The sequence below is a fragment of the Eublepharis macularius genome, chromosome 2, assembly GCF_028583425.1.
Source record: "Eublepharis macularius isolate TG4126 chromosome 2, MPM_Emac_v1.0, whole genome shotgun sequence".
Taxonomy (NCBI): domain Eukaryota; kingdom Metazoa; phylum Chordata; class Lepidosauria; order Squamata; family Eublepharidae; genus Eublepharis; species Eublepharis macularius.
Window position 1 is genome coordinate 18,117,798 of NC_072791.1, and position 13,858 is coordinate 18,131,655.

The following is a 13,858-nucleotide window of genomic DNA, read 5'->3' on the forward strand; positions in this document are numbered from 1 at the left end:
CTTATATTCCAGTTAGAAGGTGGGAGGGGTATTGCAAAGAAGGGAGCCAGGACGCAAAGGTCCAATGCTAAATATAATCAGCTTGATTAGAACAGGGGAGGAAAGGGAGAAAATTGGCATCTGTAGTGAGATAAGAATCCTGTGTTCCTGTTCAGCCCTGGTGAAGAGGGATCCATTGTTCTGAATTTGTAGGGACTGACTTGTTTGACCAATGCAGAGAGTGGAGGAGTATTGCTGACGTTGGGTGGCATATATAACATTGGAAGATTAACCTGAGATGGTATAGTTGGTATTAGGTCCAGTGATCGTGTTGCTGGGGTAAATATAAGGTCAGAGTTGGCATACTGTAGGCCCTGGTTCCATAGTCTGTTTTAGGGGTGCCATTCCCCTGCCTGGGGCAGGGAATCTCCTGCTCCCCCCTTCCCCCCTGAACCCACTTACTTAGCCAGTGTGGGGGGGAACGCTTCCTGGGGCACCCCCCTGGCAGCACGGCACATCCCTAGGCAGTGCAGTGTGCTCCTGTGTCCACAGTGACTTGAATCGTGCCCTGCAGCAGGCCTGTTTCGGGCCGAATCGTGCCCCTTGTTGAGTACAGGAGTGCCCTTTGACCTGCAGGGCTGCCCTTTGACCCACATTATGACTTCACTTCTGGGAAGTGATGTCATCACGCAAGCCAGGAGCATGCATGCACAAAGAAAGAATCCAGGGATGCGGCTGTCATGTATGTCTGTACCCATTCATCCATGCCAATTTTAATTCTGATTCTGAAGCTTAGTTGAGTTTGTGTAAATATAATCCTAGTGTGACTTAATTTCCTTTTGCTAGTGCTCTAACTGTTTCTCAGGCTTTCACAGGTGGTTATCTGGTAGACTCCAATGTTTATGACCTTGCATTTTCTCTCAGACTATGATATGTCTTTCGTCCTAGCAACGAATCATGATAGCACAAATATGTAAAATGTTCTCGCAAGGAGAGAGTGGCAAAAGATTATTTACAACTGGGAGGGGGAAGAAAAATGGGATAGAAAAGAAATGTATTTTTCCCATGTTGTCATTCCTATCAAGCTTCTATTCGAGCTGCTTAGATGCTTGCCTTGCTCCTTAGTAGACCTATGGACCTGAATATGGAAAAGATCTGATTTCTGAATAAAAGTCATTTAACCAAGGACCTGTGTCTTGCTACAATGATCCAGAGATCTGTCTGCCGTATCCTGTCATCCAGAGCCTGACAGCGGCAGGGTAAGGGCCAGGCTCCCAATCTCCTGCTGGAGGAGTCAAGGGGCCTGGCAACCCTAGTATGTTTCCATATTAGAAAGTACCTTATTGCGAGTTAGAAGCTGTTTTAAGATTAGAGGGCTGTCTGTGGGCAGGAAAAGATTTGCCTCCCAATGCTTGAGAGAGAAGAGTATCATTGTCCAGCATAGGTTGCAAGTCATTAATGATGTATTGAACTGGTTTGAGTTGAGTCTTGTAAGTGACCACCGGTGGTGTCATGTTGTTGCTTTATTTGGGCCTGTCTTCATAGAATCATAGAATTGGAAGGGGCCATACAGACCAGCTAGTCCAACCCCCTGCCCAGTGCAGGATCAGCCTAAAGCATCTCTGACAAGTATTCATCGTCTTGTAGCAGGTTATTCCTTGATATCATTCTGGCTTTATCAATCTGTTTCCACACTACATCAGGTGGGTATTATATTTCCAAAAATGTCTGCAGAAGATCCTGCAGGTGAGAATCTTTGTCAGAGGGATTGGAGCAGATGCAGCTGTAGTGTAGAGCTTGGCTGGAGACAATGCATTGTTTTGTGTGTTTAGGCTGATGACCGGAGGTATGTTTGGCCATCAGTAGCTTTTCAGTATAAGGTGATTTTTATGCTTTCATCATGCATTTGTACAGTGGTGTCTAGAAAATGTACTTCTTGAGTGGAATGATTCATGAACAATTAGTGGTGTGGTGGAACCTGCTGAAGGCCTGGTGAAATTTCTCCAGTGCTTCTTTCCTATGTGTCCAGATTAGAGATGGGCATGAACCAAAGCTCAGAATGAACCGGGCTGGTTGTGGTTCACGAGCCAGCAGTTCATCAGAGCCCATTTCTGATGAACCGCCATGGACCTTAGGCCGGTTCGTTTGTTTTGTTTTTCAGTTCATTACAGCAGACAGCCTGGTGCCGATCAATCAGTTTCCTAGGCAATGGGGGATGGGCTTTCTGCAGATCTTCTGCTGACCCGGAAGTGATGATTTGCTGATCTGGAAGTGATGTTTTCATGAACCGAACAAACACAGGGCAGGTTCGTGAAAGTTCGTGGTTTGTGAAACGCGACGAACCATGAACCGCACAATTAGGGGGTTTTCCTGGTTCGTGCCCATCTCCAATCCAGATGATAAAAATGTCATCACTGGGTTTAATACCAGCCATACCCCAAGGCTGAATAGGAACATAAGATTCTTATCTCACTACAGATGCTAATTTTCTGCCATTCCTTACCTGCTCTAATCAAGCTGATTCTAATTTGCATCCTGACACCCTGCTTTGCAACACCCCTCCCACTGTCTCATGAATATAAGGGCTCAGGTATCTCCATTCCTACTTATATCTGACAAAGGGAGCTTGACCCTCGAAAGCTTACACCCTGGAAATCTTGCTGATCTTTATGGTGCTGCTCAACTCAAATCTTGCTCTTCTACTGCAGACCAACAGGACTACCCACTTGAAACTGAGTGTATTGAGAAAATCGTGGATAGAGTTTGCTTCCAATATGCACACTTGGTAGGCTTCTGATATACATGATTGGTGATGTCTGAAAATGTTTCTTGTGAGACCTTTATTGAAAAAAGGCAATTATTGAACCATTGTATAAGAGATTTTTATGTCTGTCAGAGTATATGTATGATCGAATTGGGTCTGCGTTGTTGATGTGAAGTTGTATTTTTTAATAATAATGAAACCACAACTTAATATTCTTAACAGCTTTTGTGTTTTGACAGTTTTTTTATTAGAGTGGAAGAGGGAAAATACCTTATCTTCTAGAACTTCTAAAATGTGCATTATGAGACCAGTGCAGCTATAATGCTGGCTCTTCCTTAACTATGGGAGCAACCTGAAGCAGGTGTACTATTTTAGTCAATGGATCCTACTCCCAGGAAAGTGTTTATAGGATTGCAGCCTGTGATTGAAGGGACGGCCTTGGAATCCTGCCTAGGCACTGCTTTAATTGTGAATGAGGGATGCATCTTCATGGAAGTTAACTGTGGTTTAAGGAGTTCTGTGTTTCAGGTTACAAAATGTGGTTTGCTGAGGTTTATGAAAACGGGCACAGATAGAGAGCCAGTGTGGTGTAGCGGCTAAAGTGATGGACTAGGATCTGGAAACCCAGCTTCAAATCTCTACTCTGCCACGGAATCACAGACTCTCAGCCTCATAGGATTCTTGTGAGGATAAAAATAAAAGAGGCGAACCTTTGGGGTCCCCATGGGGGAGAAGGGCAGGGTATAAATGAAATAAAATGAACATAAAAATAAAGAATCCTAGCCGCATCTGCAGATGAGTGATTACAATAGTTCAATTATCAGACAATGTGTAGATTGTTTAGATTTGTAGATTGAAGTTTAGATTTGAGCCTTCGAGTATGCAGTGAGGGAGTTTTGCCATCTTCAGGGATTTAAGGAGAGAGCAATCGATTTACATAGAACACACTTTAAAAAAAATAAATTCCCTAGTCTTTTAAAAGGCTTTCTTAGGAATAGAAAAGAGCAAGAGTCCTGTAGCACCTATATGACTAACAAAATTTGTGGTAGGGTATGAGCTTTCATCAATCACAGCTCATACCCTACCACCAATTTTGTTAGTCTTATAGGTGCTGCTGGACTCCTGCTCTTTTCTACTGCTACAGATATACTAACGGCTTCCCATCTCGATCTATTTTTAAGAATAAAAATGTATTCCGTTGCCTTTTAGAATCAGATGGCCTTCGTCTTGTGGTAGTTGCCAGGAAGCTAACCTTTTTTGCTTTTTTTTTAACCCATTTCCAGAGACTACAACTAGTACATACCGCACACCCCTTTACGGCCAGCCATCGTGGTGGGGCGAGGATGATGCCAATAATAAGTTGGAGACCCCCGATGACAGAAGGCAAGAAGAGCATTATTCAGGTAATGGAGATGGAATTCATACCTGCTGCTCTAGTATAGCACCAAGCGATGTGCATTCTGAGTCTTGCTATGGAGGATGGGGGCATGTTACAATCTAAGATTGGCTTTCTTGCATTTGGCATGCAGCATCAACATGTATCAGAAGGAGAACCATCTAAGAAAGGTTTTGTTGAAGTCATTGTGTCAGTCCTTGGCAAGTAAATCCCCAAGTTCTCCACAGCAATCACACAGGTGATTTGGTTGAAGTAACTTTTATTAGAGCTCTATCAGGTTCAAGGTGCTCAGACAGTGGAATTGGCAGAAGTGACGTGGTAAAGGAAAGCATGGTTAGATATAGAGTAATGTCCCCAGGGCCGGATCTAGGGTTGCTGGCGCCCAGGGCAACCCAAGTATGCCCCCCGTGCATGCACAGTGCGCATGCATGAGTGCTTCCGGCGCTGCATGATGATGTCACTTCCATGGAGCATGCCGCCAGTGGAGTGGTAGCAGCGCGGGCGGCTGGGAGGCCGCCCATGCCATTTGCCTGCCCCGCTGAGGGGGCGGCCGGCTTGCTGCTCAGTCCCTGTTCTGCGGGGCAGGTGAATGGTGTGGGCGGCCTCCCAGCCCTCCATGCCACTCGCCTGCCCCACTGAGGGGAAGGCCAGCTTGCTGCGCACTCCCTGTCCTACTCAGCCACCCGTGCTCCCACTGGTGCGCTCCCGGCGGCTGGCAGCTGTGCCCGGCGCCCCCTCTTTGGTGCCACCGGGGGCAGACTACCCCTCCTGCCCCCCGTCGATCCAGCCCTGAATGCCAGAGACAAAAAATATCACAGTTTAGACTACATCTACAAACTAAGCATGAAATCATCCCTGTTCCTAGGGAAGCCTCGTTTGTGTTAGGTGCAGCTGGTCTCAAGGCCGCTCGCTTCAAAAGGGAAAGTATTCTGCTTTGCTGGGAGAGTGTTTAACTTCAAAGTAGAGATAACTCACTGAACTTCCAAATACAAGGCATTGAAAGGTAGTCAGAACTCTTCATACTGTCAGAGGATTCGTAGGCCACACACAACATACTCATGGCATGTGATGCAGATAGGCAGACATGACACATTGTTTGGAGGAGGGATTTAAAGGATGAGAGTGAGAGCAGCTTTGACAGCAGGTAGACGGAGGGAACTTCTAAGAAATTGCATGGTAGAAGGTACCAAAGTATTGAAGCAGAAGAACAGCCAAGGGCAACTGCCAGTACCAGGTGATCTGTGCCAGAAAGGGTTTGGGCCACTTTGCAATGTTCTTTGTGAAAGGTTGCTACCACCCTAAGGGCCAGTGGCACAAAAGAGCAGCACAGTACAGTGCCTCAGGTGTCAGACTAGGATTTGGGAAACCCAGGTTTGAATCCCCACTCTGCCATGGAAGCTTTCTGGGTGACCTTGGGCTAGTCGCACTGTCTTAACCTAACCTACTTCACAGGGTTGTTGCGAGAATAAATGGAGGAAGGCTGTTGTAAATTATTTTGGGGAGAAAAGCGGCATATTATTATCTAAAGAAGTTATGTCCTTTTCTAGAGAAGTTATGCCCTTAAAGAAGTTATGCCTTTGTAGGGAACTGTAGGTGGTAAATAGACAGGAAGCTGAGTGTAAGCTGCTATGTTTTAACAAAAACATCGTTACTGCTACTTCTTTAAAAAGTGTGCCTCCCATTGCTAGAGCCATTGTGGTGCAGTGGTTAGAATTCTGGGCTGCAATGGGGAAGACTTGAGCTTCAGTCTCCACTCTTCTATGAAAGCTGATTGGGTGATCTTGTCCTAATCATATTTGTTCTCTCTCTCAGCCTAACTAGTCTCAGAGGGTTATTGTGATGGTAAAATGTAGGCAGGTAGGACCCCTAAATAGGAGGAAGGTGGGATGAAAGTGACAGAGACCTCCAGGTTCCTTCAAGCAGCTTACAGAAATTAAAATACATTGGCTTGGATTCCAAGCAAATTGAACGGAGTTTTGCCAGAGGAAGGTAACTTTCCCACCTTCCATTCATACTACAGCCTTCTGCGTGAACTGCTTCTTCAGGTCAGTGGGCCTGAAGTAACCACGTGTAGAAGAAATTGGGTCAATGATAGAAGAGGGAGAATCAGTAACAATCTCCCTCTCCTCCTCCTCAGATGGAAAAGTTTTTCTGCGCCAACAAATTGTACCTTAGGATCCAAGCCATTCAAACCACGATAGAGCCAATGTAAGGTGACGGTGAGAGACTTGAATTCAAAACTGCACTCAGCTGTGCAAATCTCTGGGTTACCCTGGGCTGGTCACGTTCACCCTAACCTACCCCTTGCACAGTGTTGCCACAATAGGAAAATGGGAAAGGGAGAACTCTGAACAACTTGGTGGAAGGTCAGGATGAAAATTAGATGAATGTTCCAATATCAAATTAAAATAAGCATTCAGTGTCTAAATCACAGTGTCTGTCAGTCCCTGACAGTTAGATCCCCAAGTTCTCCACAGTTAACACACAAGTGTTCCAACTGAAGTAACTTTATTAGAGATCCATTCAGTACAAGGTGTTCAGACAGTGAAATTGGCAGAAGTGACATATGTGGGGCTGTCAGTGTTAGTTATAGGGAATATTCCCGCCTTTGGGAAAGTGGACCGTTAACGGGGGGGGGGGGGGGGTTGGAGTAAGACATTGTTTTAGAGTCGACAGTGAGAAAGATGAACTTATGTTTGGTTCCCAAGGAGATTACCTTTTGAGCTGGTTTCAGCTGGCAGTCAAGGACATTGGCTCAGCGGAGCGAGAAAGAGAAAGTAAACATTTGTGAGATAACCTACTGGCATTGCAGCAATAAAGAACTTCCCATACTCTCAGAGACCAAAGGCAGAGCCAATATACATTCATGACAGATATGCTGGAGGCATGTATGACAGTGTCCATGCCAAGTTTGTTTGAGTCCTTTTCCCCCGCTCTTCATTTTTCATTTTTATCCTATAGAAAGAACAAAAGAAATAGCCCAACACGAAGAAGAAATCAACGGTAACATCCCCAGCTACAGAGATTCTCCAGGTGACTCTGTCTACGCCTTCCGAAGAGAACCTAGTTATTTTGAAATCCCAACAAAAGAATTCCAGCAACCAATGAAATCTCCCGAGGCGCAAGTCCACGAGATTCCCACCAAGGACGTTGATACAGCAGTGCCACCTGTTGTGCAAAGCCACGCCTCTTTCACCATTGAGTTTGATGACTGCACTCCCGGTAAAATAAAGATAAAAGATCACGTCACCAAATTTTCGCTCAGGCAGAGGAGGAACTTCGGCAAGGAAGCTGGCCACACCGAAATGATTTCGGCGGAGAGCAAAGTGGCGGATTGGCTGGTGCAGAATGACCCAAGCCTCCTGAGAAGGCAGACTGCAGGAGATGATGTGTACAGCACCAAAAGCGATCTCCCAGTTCACGTGAGAACTCTGAAAGGTAACCCTGGATTTTATAGAAACTGTAGGAAGAGGATCAGGGCGAGGATCTTAGCTTAGTGCTGATCAAAAATACCACATTAAGGAAGAATTCTGGCTTGACCTGTTTGCACCTCTCTCTAGCAGCATTCTTACTGGAGTTCAGGCTAGTTAATTTGGTCTGATTAATCAGTTATCTGGATGTTTAAAATGTGAATTGGATTGAATTCCTGGTGCTGCTGCAGCAAAATCGTCTCTGTGTTTTGGGGTCATTCTGACAAACCATTGAAATCTTTTTCTTATTGGGACGTTCTTGTGGTTCAGCTGTGCAGATTTTGTCTTCGTTTCAAAAGGCCATAGTCACAGATGGATCAATTATTAAAATCGTGTAATGAGAGGGTTAGAAGTAGAACAAGTCCAGCATGCTTAGGTTGTGCCTGGGAGGCAGAAAGGCAGTCTTGAAGCCGGCAAGATCCTGAGGTAGGCCTCTCCTCCTGTATAAGAGTAATTGCTTACAATTAGAATTTGGAGTGAAGTAGTTGTAGGAACTGGAAGCTTGAATGGAAATTTTCCCACTCGTGCTCTAGCTCCCTACTAGGACGCTGCTCACAAAGCATCTTTTAGGACAAGACATTATCTTGATTTTATTTTCATTCATTATATTTGAAATCCCATTGATTGCACTGGCTTACATTGAGTCCACCTTGAGTCTCAGTGGGAAAGGCATAACGGAAATCAATCAATCAATACAAATGAAATCCTGCCTTCAAGTCATAGTTGATGTATAGCGATCCCAGGTGGGGTTTTCATGGCAAGAGACTAACAGGTGGATGAGTCTGCTTCAAAAGCATAAGCTCCGACACTGAATTTCTAAAACTGTCTTATTTGTAGTCCCTTGCTCTTAGCAATTCTTCAACTCTGTACTGGATCCTTGCTAATTTTATGTCTTTGTAAAATCCTCTAACATTGCTGTGGAAATGTCCTTAACTCTGTATAGAAATGTCCTTGTTACTTTATGGAAATGTTCCCGATACTGATTGTACTAATCTCACGCTATGTAATCTGCCTTGAGTCTCTGTGAGAAAGGTGGACTATAAATGACATAAATAAAATAAATTTTTAAAAATCTATATGCAATTTATGTAGTGTGTTGTGCCAAGTGTAACCCACATCTCTCCCTTCCACTTTTGGGTCGCTGCACCATCAGCATTTTCACAGACAGATTTTTTTCCCCTGACATCCCAGCCAAAGAGGTTGTCCTATTGTAGAGCCAAGCACAAGTGACATTTTTCACGTGAAGGACACTTGATAGTTTTCGCAAGTTTTTCTGGGAACTGAAGTCCCTCTTCCCCGCCCCTTATCCTTCTGTTCCTTCCCTTCTCTGTTAGAGTCGCTGTCTGAAGAGCCAGAGAAAGCCTGCGGCAGCAGCAGCTTTTGCAAATCGTCTTGCTCCCAGGGAGCTGCTCTGGAGAAAGCTGACATGTCGGTGAAGCTGAGCAGGATGCCCAGGGAAGGGAGAAAGTTGCAGCTGCCCACCCCCAAAGATTGTTGAGAGCAGGCTTGTGACTGGAGGAATGATTTGCAAAAGCTGCTGTTGCCGCGGACTTTCTCTGGCTCTTCAGACAGCGATTCTAACAGAGAGGGGAAGGAACAGAAGGAAAAGGGGCGGGGGAGAGGGACTTCAGTTCCCAGAAAAACTTGCGAAAACGATCAAGTGTCCTTCACGTGAAAAATGTCACTTGCAGCTTGGCTTGTAGACTATAGTGTAAACAAGCAGAGAACAGGTGCAAGCTGTGAACCTCACACCGAGTTTCATCTTTAGACAATTTTTCCAGATAGCTCAAGCAAGTAAGCGTCATCTTAAGTTAAAAGTCACACCAGCAGATCAACAATTCAATCATAGCCTTTGAACAGTTTTAAGTTATAAAATATCTAGATTTCCAGATCAATAGTCTTGAAATTGCTCGTGCAGAGAGGTTGATAATTTGATAAATGTGCTCGAACCCAGGACAACTCTAATTGAGTATGCATTTTACAGGAAACAGACATGAAGATGGAACACAGAGTGATTCGGAAGACCCTGTTGCACCCAAAGCCGAGAAGGAATCGGTTGTTCATGACCAAGTTGCTGAGCAAGCCAAACTCCAACGGCAAATCCGACGTGACCCCCAGGAGATGCTCCACAACCAGCAAGCGTTCGTCATTGAGTTCTTTGACGACGACACTCCTCGGAAAAAGAGGTCTCAGTCTTTCACGCACAGCGGCCACTCTACTCAGAACGAAGTGGATCCTGCCCTGAAGGCCAAGGTTGAGAAACGCAAAATTACCGTGCCCGCTGAGAAACCAGGGAGTTCTGCGCCTTCGTCACTCCTGCCACCTGTAGGAACCAAAGGGCCAAGTAATTCTTTCAACACTCCAAGAGCTGGCTCCTTTAAGAGGGAAAAGACAGAGGAACGGATTAGCTCTTCCTCATCCTCTACATCACGCTCATCAGTAAAAAATCATGGCAGCGCGGGGCGGAAGTCAAAAATTACACAGGATTTTGCTGCTGAATGCCTAAAAGAGAGCTCTCAAGCTGTGAAAGTTGTGGAGAAGCCACCTCCCATGCCTGCGCCACTCACCCCACGGGTGGTAGTGCCCTCTGTACCCGAAACAGTCTCTACGCCCACTGTTGATCCTATATTGGTCAATGTCAGGAAGCACGAGGAAGAGGACAGCTTGAGCGAAACAGGCACATACACTATTGAGACCGAATCGCAAGATAAAGAAGTGGAAGAAGCTCGGAAAATGATTGATCAGGTAAAAAAAAATTAGAAATAGAGAACTTCAAGGAACGAACTGCTTGAGTTTGTTCTCTCTGCTAATAGACACAGCTAACTGATCAATACACCAATGCTGATTCTGTGAACCTAGGCACATTGTGAGGGGGAGGGCAGGAAGGGTTACATCAGTGCTTAGTTCTCGTGACCCCTTCTTAAACAACCAGGGTAATGCCAATTACCACTTTGGGGTCAGGAGGCAATTTTCCCCAGACCAGTTTGGCTGGGGATCCTATTGCTGTTTTGCCATCTTCTGGGCATGGAACAGGGGTCACTGGGGGTGTATGGGCGGGAGGTAGTTGTGAATTTCCAGCATTGTGCAGGGGGTTGGACTAGATGACCCTGGAGGTACCAATCCTATGATTCTATGATTCCAACCACCTGAAACCATTGCAATACAATAATACAATCCGAGAGGTGCTGCCTTTGGTTGTTACCTTATCTGGGTGCAGATGGGGAGTCTAAGGGGAAATAAATAGAGAATGTTAAATCATATATTGCCTGTCCTGGAGAGAAGAGAATGCTTGCTGTGGTCCAGGGCAAGAAAAAGAAAAGCCAGTCCGGGGCCAGAGAAGGAAAATCCAAAACCCGAACAAAGTAAGGAACTTAACTTAAAGCCCTCAATAGTACCGCATAAACGATTTTAAGAGACCCAGAAATACAAGCCACTCTGGTTATTCTCTGGGTGTGGGATAATTGAAGGCCCCTTTATGTATTATTGCAGCAGAGACACAAATGTGATGTTTGCAGGACTGGAGTCATGTAGGTGTGTCCTTCCCACCTGACTATTATATGGCTGCGAAGGGAGGATATCTTTTGGGTGATAGTGACCCATACAACAGGCCCCTGCTTGCTTGGTTATTGTAATCTCTGAAATGTTCCCTGGGTGGCTTAGGAAAGGTGCTCCCCTGTGAAGGAGTTCTCAGAGGCTGACCCGGTCAGGGATTCTAACTAGAGATCTATGATCCAATGGGAAATTCGTCGTTTCACGAAAGCTTCCTGCTCTTTTGCTTTGTCAGGTTTTTGGTGTTTTGGAGTCTCCCGAATTTTCCAAAATGTCTTCAGCAACCTTCAGGCCAGTTATTAAGGGCGAAAAAGAAGAACTGGGGGGCCATCACTTGATCGGTGAAAATGGCTCAAGCCCTAGGGTGACAATGATGCAAGTCATAGCTTCCAAAGTGGCCAGCGGACACCACGCAGACATGCAGGTAAGGCCTGGCTGTCAGTTCTCATGCTTTCCTTTTTTGACTGAAGTCCAGAAAGATACATATTTTTCAACTCTTTTGGCTGTAAAATGTCGACTTGTATATAAGCGAAGACCCATGAGAAACTCCTAAGGGAGATCAAAATCACATCCTTTTTATTCCTTCCTGCGGCCCTTTCATGGCCAGCACCTCAAAAAGAAGATTGCAGAGCTGGGGGAAAAGTACCGAAGAGGGCAATCAAGATGATTAGAGGAAAGGCTGAAGAGTCTGGGTCTTTTCAGTTTAGAAAAGAGACGACTAAGGGGGGAGGGACGTGATAGAGGTTTATAAAATTACGCATGGGGGGACTTTTTCTCTTTCTCATAATACTAGGACTCGAGGGGATCCAGTGAAGCAGATGGGCAGGAGATTCAGGACAGACAAAAGGAAATACTTCTTTACACGACGAGCGATTAAGATGTGGGATTCGCTACCAGAGGATGTAGTGATGGCCACAGCCATAGATAGCTTCAAAAGGGGATTAGACAGAGTTATGGAAGTCTGTCCGTGGCTGCCAGCCAACATGACTGAAGAGAACCTCCACAGTCAGAGGCAGTGGACCTTCGGGGGAAGGCTTCGGCCTTTATGTCGTGTGGTTGTCCCTCCATAGCAACTGGCTGGCCACCGTGTGAGATAGGGTGCAGGACTAGATGGACCACTGGTCTAATCCAGCCGGGCTCTTCTTATATTCTTACCTCTCGTGCCCTAGCTCACTTGCATCCTCCTGTCTTGGCTTCCTCTCTCCCTCTACTTCTGCCACACCCTCTTTCCCTTGCCTGCTGCCTCTCTTCCCATTGCTCTTTTTTCCACTGCTACTTTTCTCCCTCTCACCCTGTTTTTTCCTCTGCCTCTCTTTCCCTTACTGCCCAGCTCTGTTGGCCACTTGCCTGCCTCAACCACTGCTGCCAACAACAAATTAACAAATCCTATTCACTTTTTCCTGTTCTGAAATTTTTCTGCAAATCTGGAGATGGTCCCAAGTCTGTAGATCAATTCCCCACTGTCTGAAGAAGACCTTATTTTGTGGATTTTTAAAATCTGTGTTTTTTTAGTCACGTTCAGAGTTAGAAATAATGAATGGAAAGATCTCTTATACTGAGTTAGAACACTGGTCTGTCTCACTCAGTATTGCCAACTCAGGACTTACAGCGGCTCTCCAAGTTTTGGGGCAGAGAATATTTGGGGAAGGGCTGTGGCTCAGTAGTCAAGCACCTGCTTTGTATCCAGAAGGTTCCAAGTTCAGTTCCTAGCATATCCAGTTACAAAAAGATCAAACAATAGGTGATGCGAAAGGCCACAACCTGAAAGCTGCTGCCAGTCAGCACAGACAACGCTAATCTTGGTAATGGTCTGCCTCAACATAAGACAGCTTCGTATATCCTACTATATAAAAGGCAAGCCGTATTGGCGACGACTCACTTTTTATCCTCGCGCAGGCACATTGCCAACGGCTCTGGCCTTGAGGGGGCCCACCGAATCGACATTCCTCCCCACACCTCCCCTCAGCACCCTCCCACTCTGGCCGCTGGGAGGGGGCCCCCTGAATAAGTTTTCTAGAGCCTGTTGTGTTTTTTCACACAACGGTCGTTGTTTCTAGTTTATGTATAATCTGCATTATACATTACCGGTCACTTTGCTTATTTTGCGTAGAGATAGCATCAGGCTGGACCTCTTTCATTCATTGCTATCTACAATTTCTTTCCCCTTTGTATCTCTGCCAACCAAGATGTATGCATGTATCTTTCTGCCAACAGACTATACGCCTTCTGCCTCTGATGACGCGAGTTCTTGCCCCTGAGAGCTGATGCCAAAATAACCTTTAAAACGCCACACAACCTCCTCTTTTTTGGTTTATGTCCGCTTAATTGTTCCTTCCTTAAATCAGTATCAATTCATAATACCTGTGAGCCTAGGCAGATCACGAGAGGAAGGGTTACATCTCGTGGCCCTTTCTTAAATGCTCAGGGTAATGCCGATTGTCACATTGGGATCAGGAAGCAATTTTCTCCAAGCCAGTTTAGCCAGGGATCCTGGAGGTGTTTTGTCATCTTCTGGGCATGGAGCAGTGGTCATTGAGGGTGTGTGTGTCGGGGGGAGGTAGTTGTGCATTCCCTGCATTGTGCAGGGGGTGGGACTAGATGACCCTAGAGGTCCCTTCCAACTCTGTGATTCTACCAACCCAAATGCCAAGATGTTATAGTTGCAGATGAAGCTTCGGTGGATGATACTGCCTTAATGGT

The 13,858-nt window shown here is 45.6% G+C and overlaps 1 protein-coding gene across 2 annotated transcripts in view; it reads left to right on the forward strand.

The window, feature by feature from the left end:
- CEP170B (centrosomal protein 170B) overlaps positions 1-13,858 on the forward strand; it is a 122,722-nt gene that overhangs the window by 73,922 nt on the left and 34,942 nt on the right. For both annotated transcript variants that reach the window (XM_054970357.1, XM_054970358.1), the window contains exons 7-10: positions 4,027-4,146; positions 7,101-7,577; positions 9,594-10,354; positions 11,394-11,582. In XM_054970357.1, the coding sequence (XP_054826332.1) occupies positions 4,027-4,146; positions 7,101-7,577; positions 9,594-10,354; positions 11,394-11,582 (1,547 nt within the window). The remainder of the gene's footprint in view (positions 1-4,026; positions 4,147-7,100; positions 7,578-9,593; positions 10,355-11,393; positions 11,583-13,858) is intronic.